The sequence below is a fragment of the Carassius carassius genome, chromosome 14 (assembly GCF_963082965.1).
Source record: "Carassius carassius chromosome 14, fCarCar2.1, whole genome shotgun sequence".
NCBI lineage: Eukaryota > Metazoa > Chordata > Actinopteri > Cypriniformes > Cyprinidae > Carassius > Carassius carassius.
This window is the reverse complement of record NC_081768.1, coordinates 10,496,477-10,509,867: the sequence shown is the minus strand read 5'-3', so window position 1 is coordinate 10,509,867 and position 13,391 is coordinate 10,496,477. Positions and strand designations below refer to the sequence as shown.

Below are 13,391 nucleotides of genomic sequence, written 5' to 3'. Positions count from 1 at the left end.
ACTGATACTTCTGCTGTTTTGCCCTAACATGACTAGAAATGCCATCAGTCAGCTGGCAAAGAGTCAGTTTGTCAAGGTGACCCAATAGCCCTGGACACTGGTCTTTCCACTAAAGCAGGTGTTGGTGTCACTTTATTCTCAGTCATGTTTACCATAATCACTACCCACTATCTGACAGGCTAAACACACCCCTTTCTCTTCCAACCAGGGCTTGTGAAGCAAGTGACATGCATGTTTATAGCTGTCATTCTCTCGGCCTGGAGTACACTCAGCTCTGTTTTGACTGATTGGAGGAAAAAAATAAAGGAAAACACACCCATGAAACCCAAGAGCTGCTACCTTTAATAACAAGTTAACACTTGTCACAAAAAAAGTCTATTACACAATGAACCCCCATGTCATTCCCAGCCAATGAGAAAGGAAGACATTTGAAGAATGAATCTTTGTTCATACAATGAAAGTCAGCAGGGTCCAGAGCTGTTCTTTCACTGTATGAACAATAAAAGGTTTGGAATGGCATTAGTGCGAGTAAATGATGACAGAATGATAATTTTTCAGTGATCCATTACTTTAAAACAATTGAGGCATGTAATAATGCAGACAGGTTGCATATATATTATTTTTCACTCCTTTTGCTGGATCCTTCTGTTTACACGGTCCATCCATACAGTACATCCACTAGATATGGCACCTTGTTCAAGACAGCTAAAATGGGGTAAACCCATCACGCCAGTTTTGTACAGGTCCTTATCCTCCAACAGTCTGAATGTGACATGGTCACCATCTTCTTTTCACCCCGAGAGCAGTACTTACGCTAATACAGTTTAGCGCTTAAAATAACCATGCATACACGTCCATGTGACACTCACAGTCACAAAAGCATCCAGCACACTGTCATTGGGCCAGACACCTGTGATCATCAGAAATAAGAAGAGGGAAAGGTGAAGTCTTATACAGTCTTGTGTGTCTCATTTCTTACGGAAGAACTTCAGGTAAACCACCCCTGCCAAGATGGCCAGCTCCATGATGATAATGACTGATAGTAGAAGTTTGTTCGTCACCAGTCTGTAATGACAGGGAAGGAAGAGGTTTGACACAGTTTATTCTCAAAAAGAGATTTGGAAACAATTCTAGTGAGGTAAAATGTTTCATAATAGTGGAAGTCTTACCGCCTGGACATTGCGCGCAGGATTTTCCTACTGCGGCTCAGGTTCTCGCCAGTGTGAACCAACTGATGATGGAGTAAGAGAAGAGAAATTGCGAGGGTAAGAGGAGATAAATGGAAGTGAATTAATTGTAGACATTTTGCTTGTGCAGTTTATTATCTGCTTGGGCACTGGTCTAGATATCTCTCCCTTACTCTGTCTCTGGTGCGGTCCAGTTGGTCTCTCTGTTCTCCAAGCTCCTCGATGATGTCTGTGCCAACCTGGTCGGTCTCTGCTGCAATCCGTTGACTTCGCTCAATACTCTTTGACGCATTATTTAGAGACTCTGTCCCCTGGATAAGCAAAGCACGCTGAGACTGCAGATGAGTCTGCAAAAACAAACAACAATTCAAAAATTAGTCACTGTTTAACTGAGACATACTCCGTTATAATACAAGTGTAAACCATATTCACTCATACTTACTGACATGAAATGCAGTCATTACTTCAACAGAGCACAATTTTCTGTTATTTTTTGAAAGCGACAGTGACATGACAGTCAAAAAAAAAATTAGTCAGCAAGCAAGGGAGTGAAAATATGTTATGAAGCGTTGGCATTTATCATGGAAAGAACTAGATCTGCACTACCAGGAACTCCTTATCTTTTCCAGCTTCAAAAAATAAATAGTAACTTCAAACCATTGACAAATACCTGGAGGTTTGGTGTACTTTCATAGAAATAAGATCTTCAATTTAGCTAATAATGATGAAAAGGCTGGTACATCTAACTGACTAGAAGAAAACCAAGTCCAAACTTTGGGAATTCTAAAGATTGCAATCAAGGCAGATATCAACCTTGACTTGACTTAATATTTTAGTCTTAAAATAGTTTTAATGCAAGTAACATTTTTATGATAAGACCTACCATAAAAACAATATATTAATAGATTACAGTTGATTAAATAGAATACATTTATACAACCATGTCTGTTCATAATCTACAAATATGTCTGTGTACATGTACATGTAATTATAATAGACATAGTGTAATTAAAAATATATAATACATAATACAATATGATATAATGGTTATAATGTATCCTTGTTCCTGGATCATTTACTTTACTCACAATGCATTATGGGATGAGTCTTTGTATTGTTGTTTGATTTCCAAATACCTTTTTGGCTTGGATTTAAATTATGTAATGCAGTTATTTATGTCAGTGCTGATTGATGTGGTTCAAAACTTGTCTTGTCTTGAATTTCTTTCTGAAGAAAGACAACAAAAAATTTCTGGGAAAAATATGTATCACACTTAAAACTGATGAAAAAGTGAGCCGTAACGGTTGCTGACTCTTTTGACTGCCATTGAATGCCAAGTGCTCAAATACACACACCTCATACACAAAAAGACTCATAAATGTCCACTCAAAAGGAAGCATATTCTCTTCTTTACAGGCCTTTCTGATGACCTTCACTTCCTCAGTTTCAAAGAGTTTAGAAACAGGACCCTTTGGACATAATGCATGACCTTGCTCAAGGCAACCTTGTGCGTACGCAACAGAGACAAATCGCTCCATTCTAGTGCAACAGGCATCTTTGTTTGTAGAGTGGTGCTTTGTGTGTTTATGGCAAACCAGATGGATCTGTTTTAGATCCTAGGTAACCAGTTTTATTTTTTTGAATTACATAACACTGACACTAACTTTTGATAAATATACACAACTGTAAAATATTATCCTAATATTGTAATCATTAGAAGCACAAGTTGTAATATTTGTAATACATTTGCAGTGTCTCAATAAACTCAATACATTATAATTCTCAATAAACTCAATACATTAAACAATATACTACCAGTCAAAGGTTTTTGAACAGTGAAAAATGTAATTTATTCCTGTGATCAAAGCTACATTTTCAGGATCATTAGTCCTTCAGTGTCACAAGATCGTTCAGAAATCATTCTAATATGCTGATTTGCTTTATAAATGAAATAAAAAGCTTTTGTAACATTATCCCATTCAAAAGCTTGGAGTCTGTTTACATTTTTTTTTTTTATATATATATATATAAATTAATACTTTTATTTAGAAATTATGCTTTAAATTGATTGTAATAAAGACATGTATAATGTTACAAAAGATTTCCATTTCAGATAAAAGCTGTTCTTCTAAACTTTCTATTCATCAAAGGAACAACTGAAAAAAATCTAAACAGCTGTTTTCAACAATAATAATAAATGTTTTTTTGAGCAGAAAATCAGAAGATTAGAATGATTTCTGAAGGATAATTGACTGGAGTAATTATGCTAGAAAAAAAAAAATTATATATATATACAAATTTAAAACAAAAATTAATTTATATAATAAAAAATAGACTGACAGTTATTTTGAATGCACATTTAAGACTCACCTTAATCAAACAAAACTAAAAATCTACAATGTCTGATATGGGTTCACATCAGATTACAATCCCTAAAGTGTATCAGTCGCTGTTATTAAACAGAGACTGGCATGTTAGCAGCCAGATTCACTCACAACAGCATTACCTGTAGCCTGAGGTGAACAGGCTGTTACTGTGAATCACGTAACTTGAGGAATGCAAGCAACTTTAAGGTGTGACATTAAAAAACACACATGGAAGATCTAAAGATGTCAACACGTCTATGTACTTCCTGTAGGAATCCCTAGCTGTGGTGGTGCAAAAGGGGGGTCGTTATGTAGCCAGTTCTAGCTGGATGAGAACAAGATCCAACATGAAAGATGTTGAAAATTTTTAGAAATCACCATTGTGCAATAGAACAAGTCGTGACCAATAAAGTGTAAATTTAGCTTGAAAACAAACACAACAAACACTTTAATTACGAAGCAGCAAGAAAGGAGACAAATTAAAGATGGGCAAATTTGTCTATCCTCAGTAACACAAGTTTCTCATTTTATAAATTTGTTTTCTGCTGTCTTTAAAGGGTCAGTACAACCAAAACAGAAAACTGGCATCGTTTGCTTAGCCTCAATGTATGAACTTCTTCCACCGTGAAGCATTTTGTGTTCCACAGAAAGTGTACACCCAAGTGTGTGTAATTCATGACAGAATTTTCATTATTGACTAGATAGATATACAGACAGAGAAATAGATAGATAGATAGATAGATAGATAGATAGATAGATAGATAGATAGATAGATAGATAGATAGATAGATAGATAGATAGATAGATAGATAGATAACTACTCAACTCACACTCTGGTCATTCTGAGCGGCATAAATGCCTTGTCTGCCATCTCCAATGTGACTAGAAAACCCTGGTGTTGCTGAGAGGCGTATTTCTCTTTGCAGTTTGGCCAGATCTCGTCGGTACAGTCGAATCTTTGTTGACATGGAGGTTCGGAAGGATGATGGAACACCAAACAGCTCCTGTTCCATGCCCTGAAGCTGTGAGAGACATCGCATATTCACTGATAAACTCAGAAGAGGTGGTCAGTCGGTTCTCATGTTACTGTGTATCTACATACACTATCGTTCAAAGATCTGAGGTCAAAAATATTTTTGCAAGAAGTCTGTTATGTTCACCCAATTCAGCATTTATTTGATAAAAAATGCAAAAATAAATCTAAATTCTTTTTTACATTATAAATGACTTTGCTGTCCATTTTGAATCAATTTAAAGCATCCTTGCTGACTAAAAGCATTAAATTATTTTTTTAAAATCTCATTGACCTCAGACTTTTGAACAGAATAGTGCGAGAAAGAATAATATGAATGAAATGATGTCCTGTGTAATTGTTTTGTAGAGTTGCATATACTTACATTTCACGTTTAAATAACAGTTGTGTCATATACAATATAACAGCAGTACAATGCAACAATAGTAACTTGTTCAGACAATGTGATTGATTCAAAACACTTCACACTGACTGGTTTGTATGTGTTGACAAGGATGACTGTCAATGGTTGTCTGAAGCACTACTGCCACCTGGTGTCTAAAATTCAATAGTACAATAGTCTATAATTCTCTGGTTGAATAAGCTGTCAACCTACACCCAATCTGCTGAGACCATCACAATTTTGTTTCCTCATCTAGATTTCTAATAAACTTGGCATGATATACTCGTATGAATACAGTTATCTTTGTGATGAGTTGCTAGTTATGTTCCCTCATTTGATTGTCGCATTGGATAAAAGCGTCTGCAAATGTCCTTAAGGTTGTCACAATTTAAAAGTATTTTTTTTTTATACAACGGTTCTTTGTCAATGCCAAAATATTTTAATAACAATATATCATGAAACTTTCCCATCTTAACTACTGCTTAAAGCTAATAACAGCAGGCAAATCAAAAGTTATTTATTACATATACAGAGTGATAGATAGAGGATGGACAACTAACTTACCACTTCTTCAGCCTCTGACACGCGCTCATCAAAGTCCCTGACAATCCTCTTCCTTTCCTCTGGACAACAAAAAAAAGTAAATGAATCTCATTAATGTGTTAGTATTTACTAATATATATATATATATATATATATATATATATATATATATATATATATATATACACATATAAACACTAATACTATAATAACACAATGCAGATTACACTGAGACAACTGGTTCACAATCTTGAATCTGTAGCCTTTTAAGACATAATAATAATCTTATACAGGCGCATCTCAATAAATTTGAATGTCTTGGAAAAGTTCATTTATTTCAGTAATTCAAATCAAATTGTGAAACTTGTGTATTAAATAAATTCAAAGCACAAAGACTGAAGTAGTTTAAGTCTTTGGTTCTTTTAATTGAGATGATTTTGACTCACATTTAACAAAAACCCAAATTAGAATATGGTGATATGCCAATCAGCTAATCAACTCAAAACACCTGCAAACGTTTTCCTGAGCCTTCAAAATGGTCTCTCAGTTTGTTTCACTAGGCTACACAATCATGTGGAAGACTGCTGATCTGATAGTCGTCCAGAAGACAATCATTGACACCCTTCACAAGGAGGGTAAGCCACAAAAATTCATTGCCAAAGAAGCTGGCTGTTCACAGAGTGCTGTATCCAAGCATGTTTTTTGAAAACTAAAGTCACTGCACCCGTTTACCAAGAAATCTTGGAGCACTTCATGCTTCCTTCTGCTGACCAGTTTTTTGAAGATGCTGATTTCATTTTCCAGCAGGATTTGGCACCTTCCCACACTGTCAAAAGCACCAAAAGTTGGTTAAATGACCATGGTGTTGGTGTGCTTGACTGGCCAGCAAACTCACCAGACCTGAACCCCGGAGAGAATCTATGGGCTATTGTCAAGAGGAAGATGAGAAACAAGAGACCAAACAATGCAGATGAGCTGAAGCCCACTGTCAAAGAAACCTGCTGCCATACCACCTCAGCAGTGCCACAAACTGATCACCTCCATGCCATGCTGAATTGAGGCAGTAATTAAAGCAAAAGGAGCCCCTACCAAGTATTGAGCACATGTACAGTAACAAGCTTTCCAGAAGGCCAACAATTCACAAAAATTGACCTAACTTGACTTAAACTTCAGTCTATGTGCATTGCATTTATTTAATACACGAGTTTCACAATTTGTGTTGAATTACTTAAATTAATGAACTCCTCCAAGACATTCAACTTTATTTAGATGCACCTGTATATCAGTGTATGCACTCAACTGTCTGAATACTCTCTGTGAGTCCAAAAGACGAACAATATAAACATCTGAAAGGTCAAATCTTGCTGTCATGGTTGAGTTATAGGTATAGAGAGTTTATTTACCTCCCTGGCACCTCTGCGCTCGTTCAGGCATCAGCTTAAATTCTTCATATAGAGATCTGTACATGTCATGCAGCTTTTCGAACTCCTCAGAAGACATATTAGAGCGATTATATCGAAGCCTAAAACACAGAAACGGTAATTCTCGAAGTAAATGAAAAGATAATAAAAGAAAAGCAGTTTGGCGTTTGTTGTTGTCTGTGAATAGTGAAAACAATCGACTTTTCAAGAAACATCCAAGATCCTCGGGACAGAAGCAGAAGCTTCCTCGTCGGACCTCGTGATTATAGGTGGCTTTGTTTTTGCCTAAAAACAAAAACAGGGGAAAAAGTTCCAATAATTTATTTAAAAAATATATAAACCCCTAAAACGCAGTTATATAATAATATGTATGTGTATTACTTATACTTTAAGATACCTCATATTGCAAAATGCAACAAATGTGTGGGACTGTTCAAAAGGGCAAACCTATGGACAGCTTGCGTCATACATACATTGTGGGATCTGTAGTTTAAACCCAAATAAACAGGTTCTGGAAAAATGATCGGCCAGATTACACTTCAACTGAGTGACAGAGGAAAACGAGATCACATATCTGTAATTAACTTTCATAAACGACTTATAAATAATATGGCTTTACCCAAATAAATAAATAATAGACGTTCATGTTAATTTTTTATGATTTTAGTTCCTGGAAAACAAATTTTAGTTTCATTTTCAAGACACTTTATCGCCATTTTTTTTAAATCACACACGCACACACACAAACACGAGACATGTAAAAAAAAAAGAATAATAATAATAATAATAAATATAACAAAAATGTATTAGTAAATATTAATGTAGTAACTCAAATAATAATCTGAAAATAAAATAAATGTTAAACAAGAATGACATCCATGACATGGCGATCCATAGTATATTATTGTCAAGACCATGGAAACTACAATCCCATCATTCCCTGGGATCACAGCTGTAGATGTGAGTGGGAGGCTGAACAGAAACAGACTGGAGTAAATGAGGCAGATTCATGATGCTTGTGCTCGTGGTTATTGTGGCTGGTTTAGGGCTGGTCGCGCTGATTTTAAGGTTGTTTTCTCCTCAAATCAGGTAAGCAAATCTGTCTTTTTTTGTCGAGAAAAATTAATGCTATTCATCAGAATAAAAAGCACTGCATGCATGCATACATTCAGTCAGGCAAGATGCATACATTCACAAGAGCATAAAGTGCAGAAAGGATGAAAACATTATGAGGTGAGAGACTACGACAGAAAACACAGTCTATGGATGTAAAGAAAGTATTGCAGCCACTGATCTATAATATAGATATATTATATATATATAGATCAGTGATTGCAGCCACTGAAGCGTACAGCCCAGAGCAGTATGAATTAGATAAAAATCAATTTAAATAGTGTTAATCTGTTAATCGAACCCAACACGACATTTAAACAACAAGTAATATACTATACATTTAACGAGATATTATTTATCAAGTGTAAAATTCGCTTGATGTTTGTCCCGTGGTGGGCCCGCCTCCACATGACATGAGCTGCTCTAGAAACCGACCAATAGGATGGCGGATTGGGCGGAGTCGCCCCGCCCATCCGCTTTGGGACGCTGCGTCATTGGCTCCAGAGTTTTTGGTGAAAGCTTTGTGCGTGGGATGGATCCCTTGACAACTAGAAGTGTTGGCTGAATGTACAAGCCCTGGCAAAAAGTATGGAATCACCCCTCTCAGAAGATGTTCATTCAAATGTTTAATTGTGTAGAGCAAAAACCAAGCACATGTATGCCACAAAACAATTTTCACTCAACAAAACAATATTCTGGCTGTATAAAACACTTAAAAAAACAAACAAAGAAAGATAACTATAGTCAATTACAACTGTTTTTACAGATCAAACAGAGGAAAAAAATATGGAATCACACAAATCTGAGGAAAATTATATGGAATCACCAAATAAAAACACTACTAGTACTTTGTTGCACCACCTCTGGCTTTTATAACAGCTTGAATTCTCTGAGGCATGGATTTAACTAATGACAAACAGTATACTTCATCAAGCTGTCTCCAGCTTTGTCTTATTGCAGTTGCCAGATCAGCTTTGCAGGTTGGAGTCTTGTCGTGGACCATTTTCTTTAATATCCACCACAGATTTTCAATTGGATTGAGGTCCGGACTATTTGCAGGCCATGCCATTGACATTATATGTCTTTCCTGTAAAATGTTTTCACAGATTTTGCCCTATGGCACGATGCATTATCATCCTGAAAAATAATGCTACCATCACCAAACATCCTTTCAATTGATGGAATAAGAAAAGTGTCCAAAATCTCAACATAAATTTTTATAGAAGATGTAATGACTGTCATCTCTCCCATACCTTTACCTGACATACAACCCCATATCATTAATGATTGTGGAAATTTGCATGTTTTCTTCAGGCAGTTGTCTTTATAAATTTCATTGGAACGGCACCAAACAAAAGTTCCAGCATCATCACCCTGCCCAATGCAGATTTGTGATTCATCACTGAATATAACTCTCATCCAGTCATCCACAGTCCAAGATTGTCTTTCTTTAGCCCACTGAAACCTTGTTTTTTTTCTGTTTAGATGTTAATGATGGTTTTCGTTTGGCTTTTCTGTATGTAAATCCCATTTCTTTTAGGCGATTTCTTACAGTCCGGTCACAGACATGAACTCCACTTTCTGCCCATTTGTTCCTCATTTGTTTTGTTGTGCATTTTCTGTTTTCAATGCATATTGCTTTAAGTTTTCTGTCTTGGCGCTTTGATGTCTTTCTTGGTCTACCAGTACCCTTCCCTTTTACAACCTTTCCATTTGATTTGTACTTGGTCCAGATTTTAGACACAGCTGACTGGGAACAACCAACATCTTTTGCAACATTCCATGAAGATTTACCTTCTTTGAGAAGTTTAATAATCCTCTCCTTTGTTTCAACTGACATCTCTCGTGTTGGAGCCTTGAGTTATGTCAATCATCTTGGTTCAACACATCACTAATGTGTGCAAGCACTCGTTTTTAACTGCAGACTAATTAGCAGTTGTAATCAGATACAGGTGTTTGTTTTAGAAATGCAAAGTGCATGGTGATTCCATATAATTTTCCTCAGATTTGTGTGATTCCATATTTTTTTCCTCTGTTTGATCTGTAAAAACAGTTGTAATTGACTATAGTTATCTTTCTTTGTTGTTTTTTTAAGTGTTTTATACAGCCAGAATATTGTTTTGTTGAGTGAAAATTGTTTTGTGGCATATATGTGCTTGGTTTTTGCTCTACACAATTAAACATTTGAATGTTTTGAATTTGAATCTTCTGAGAGGGGTGATTCCATACTTTTTGCCAGGGGTTGTATATGATTGATTAGGGATGCCTGTTCTGAAATAATAAATCAATCAATCAAACTGAATACAAAAAAAAAAAAATATATATATATATAGAAAGAGAGAGAACTGTAGAGAACATGGATGACAGAAGTTTCCTGGATGAGCTGTTAGGATCATGTTTCAGATATTTCAACCCTGACTAACTGACCAATCAGAGAGCCATGAAAAAATTTAGTATTTTCGCTTATTTTCAGCTTTTCTGTGATGCTCTTTATAATATATTTGAATGTCTGTGTAGAAAATATGCAGCAGGAGGAGTGTGCCCATCTACAGCCCGGTTAGATGGAAAAGTTGCCTTGATCACAGGCGCAAACTCAGGAATCGGGAAGGAAACGGCTTTGGATTTGGCCTCTCGAGGTCTGACTCTTCGATGTCTATATTATATACCTTACATCTTTAAAAATGGCCAATGATACAATTTGAATAATTCAGTTCAAATTAGTGCTGTCAAACGATTAATCGCATCCAAAATAAAAGTTTTTGTTTACATAATGTGTACTGTATATATTTTTATGCATATATAAACACACAAACACATATGCATGCATATATTTCAGAAAAATGTTTTTTATATTAAATATTTATATATAATATAAATTATATCAATATAAAGATGTCAATATTTTACTTTTTTTAAATGTATAATATTTTATTTAATATAATGTGTGTATTTATATATACATAATAAATATACACCAAACAAATGTATATAATGCAAACAAAAGCTTTTATTTTGGATGCAATTCATTGTTTGAGAGCACTAGTTTAAATACACATTAACACTTCAGTTCTGCCTGCTGACAGGCGCGCGTGTGATTCTGGCATGTCGTGATGTGGAGAAGGGCGAAGAGGCGGCGACAGAGATCCGTACACGAGTGGGTGGAGGTAAAGTGGAGGTGAGGGAGCTGGACCTGGCTGACACCTGCTCCATACGAGCCTTCGCTCAGAGATTCCTGCAAGGTATTGCCTTAGGATATCCAATGCAGTGCAACAACCAAGATACAGAAGTCCCAGATATGTGAGTTTTGTTTCTTCATTCAGAGGTTGATCACCTGCACATACTGGTCAATAATGCCGGAATCATGATGTGTCCTTATATGAAGACAGTCGATGGCTTTGAGATGCATATTGGGGTCAATCATCTGGGTAAGTGCGACTAATACTTGTATTTATATTAATACATGTTAGCAAACCTGATTTTTTTCACAGGCATTTGCTTTTCTTACTGTAAAAAACAAAACAGCACAGGCCTGTCAGGAATGATTTCAGGACAAGTCATAGTAATATCTGTCAGTTAATTGGCACATTTTATGCATTGTATTAAGAAAATCAGGAGATATGATAAAAACAAAATTCAGTGCATAAATATACAACGCACTTCTGCACTTTTCATTCAGGCCACTTCCTGCTCACACACCTCCTCGTTGGTCTGCTAAAGCATAGTGCTCCATCACGAATCGTGGTTGTTTCTTCACTGGCACATAATTTTGGCTGGATTCGATTCCATGACCTGCACAGTCAGGGCAGCTACAACAGCGGCCTTGCCTACTGCCAGAGCAAGCTGGCTAATATGCTTTTCACCCGTGAGCTAGCCCGCAGGTTCCACGGTGAGTACTGCTGTACATCAAACAAGAATCTAAAAAGAAAATTGGAATCCCACCTTAAAGATGATGTCATTTTGACTTGTCTTTCATCAGGGTCAAACGTGACCGTGAACTCTGTGCACCCAGGAACGGTGAGGTCAGAGCTCATGCGTCATTCTACTGCGATGTCGCTGCTGTTTGCGGTCTTCTCCATGTTCCTGAAGACCCCAAAGGAAGGAGCTCAGACGTCTGTCTACTGTGCCGTCGCCGAGGAGCTCCAGTCAATCTCAGGCAAACATTTTAGGTACAGCACACTTTAGAATGGGTTACAGTTAAAAGGGATAGTTCACCCAAAAATGAAAATTGTCATTAATTACTCACCCTCATGTTGTTCCAAACCCATAAGACCTTTGTTTATCTTCAGAACACAAATTAAGATATTTTTGATAAAATCCGAGAGCTTTCTGACCCTCCACACATAACAACACATCTGAAATGTACCCAGGCCTATTAACGTAGCAAGGACATCAATAAAATAGTCCATGTGACATCAACACGTGCCCTATAAGAATACTTTTTGTATGCAAAAATAATGACTTTATTCAACAGTTCTTCTCCTCCTTATCCCATATCCAGTAGCATGCCGCCGTTTTGGAGAGTATTATATCATCGATCATATGCTTCCTTCCGATTCACTTAAATGCTGGCCTTGTTTACATTCAGAGGAGAGCATTTGCATTTTCATGATTATCTGCTTTGAAGTTTGGAACAACATGAGGATGAGACAATTATGACAGAATTTTCATTTTGGGGTGAACATGAATGCATTCACTATATTGCAAGCCAAATAAAAATCATCTGTAGTTTCTTAGGTATTGGCAGCTATTAAACCTCCCTCTCTCGGTCTCTCCCACACAGCGATTGTGCCCCTGCTTTTGTGGCCCCTCAAGGACGTAATGAGGAGACGGCACGGAAACTCTGGGATGTAAGCTGTGAATTACTAGGGATCGAGTGGGACTGAAACATTCATTTGACCTGCTTTATTTCTAATTTTTTTTCTCTCCATATTCAGTAATTAGACTTCTTTTGTCTTACTTTTTGTTTAATACATTTGTCTATATTTTCTCCAGTCAATGCCAGCACAACCCACCCTGTTCTTTCTGCTATCATGCCCTTGTGACATGCAAGTTTGAGTTTCTTTGACTCTAGAACAAATCTGTGAAGAATTTTAAACTCACTGTTTTATTCTGTTTGTATTTTGAACGCTGCTTTAACTCCCATCTCAGCATCGTCACATAAAGCTGCATATCTGAAGTCTTTTAAACACATGTGCTTTAAACTAATGTGGTACATTCATGACCAGAGATGAATATTTAAATATATACAGTTAAAAAAATAAAAATAAAATAAAAAGTATAATCTTTGTATTTTCCTTTCTGCTAAAATATAAAAATAGGACAACTGATAGATCAAGCAAGTTCATT

At 36.3% G+C, this 13,391-nt stretch overlaps 2 protein-coding genes across 2 annotated transcripts; one reads left to right on the top strand and one right to left on the bottom strand.

Annotated features, from left to right (window-relative positions):
- Window positions 1–319: 319 nt before the first annotated feature.
- LOC132156925 (vesicle transport through interaction with t-SNAREs homolog 1B-like) lies at window positions 320–7,220 on the bottom strand. Its single transcript, XM_059566006.1, has 6 exons — window positions 6,915–7,220; window positions 5,533–5,591; window positions 4,384–4,575; window positions 1,361–1,534; window positions 1,170–1,231; window positions 320–1,065 (listed from the first exon to the last, which is right to left on the bottom strand). The coding sequence occupies exons 1-6, from the start codon at window positions 7,009–7,011 to the stop codon at window positions 969–971; spliced, it is 681 nt and encodes a 226-aa protein (XP_059421989.1). The 5' UTR covers window positions 7,012–7,220; the 3' UTR covers window positions 320–968.
- A 550-nt stretch (window positions 7,221–7,770) lies between these two features.
- Window positions 7,771–13,318, top strand: LOC132156924 (retinol dehydrogenase 11-like). Its single transcript, XM_059566005.1, has 7 exons — window positions 7,771–8,021; window positions 10,563–10,681; window positions 11,129–11,284; window positions 11,366–11,470; window positions 11,722–11,931; window positions 12,022–12,211; window positions 12,826–13,318. Exons 1-7 carry the CDS (start codon window positions 7,942–7,944, stop codon window positions 12,926–12,928), a joined length of 963 nt encoding a protein of 320 aa, XP_059421988.1. The 5' UTR covers window positions 7,771–7,941; the 3' UTR covers window positions 12,929–13,318.
- The last annotated feature ends 73 nt before the right edge of the window (window positions 13,319–13,391 follow it).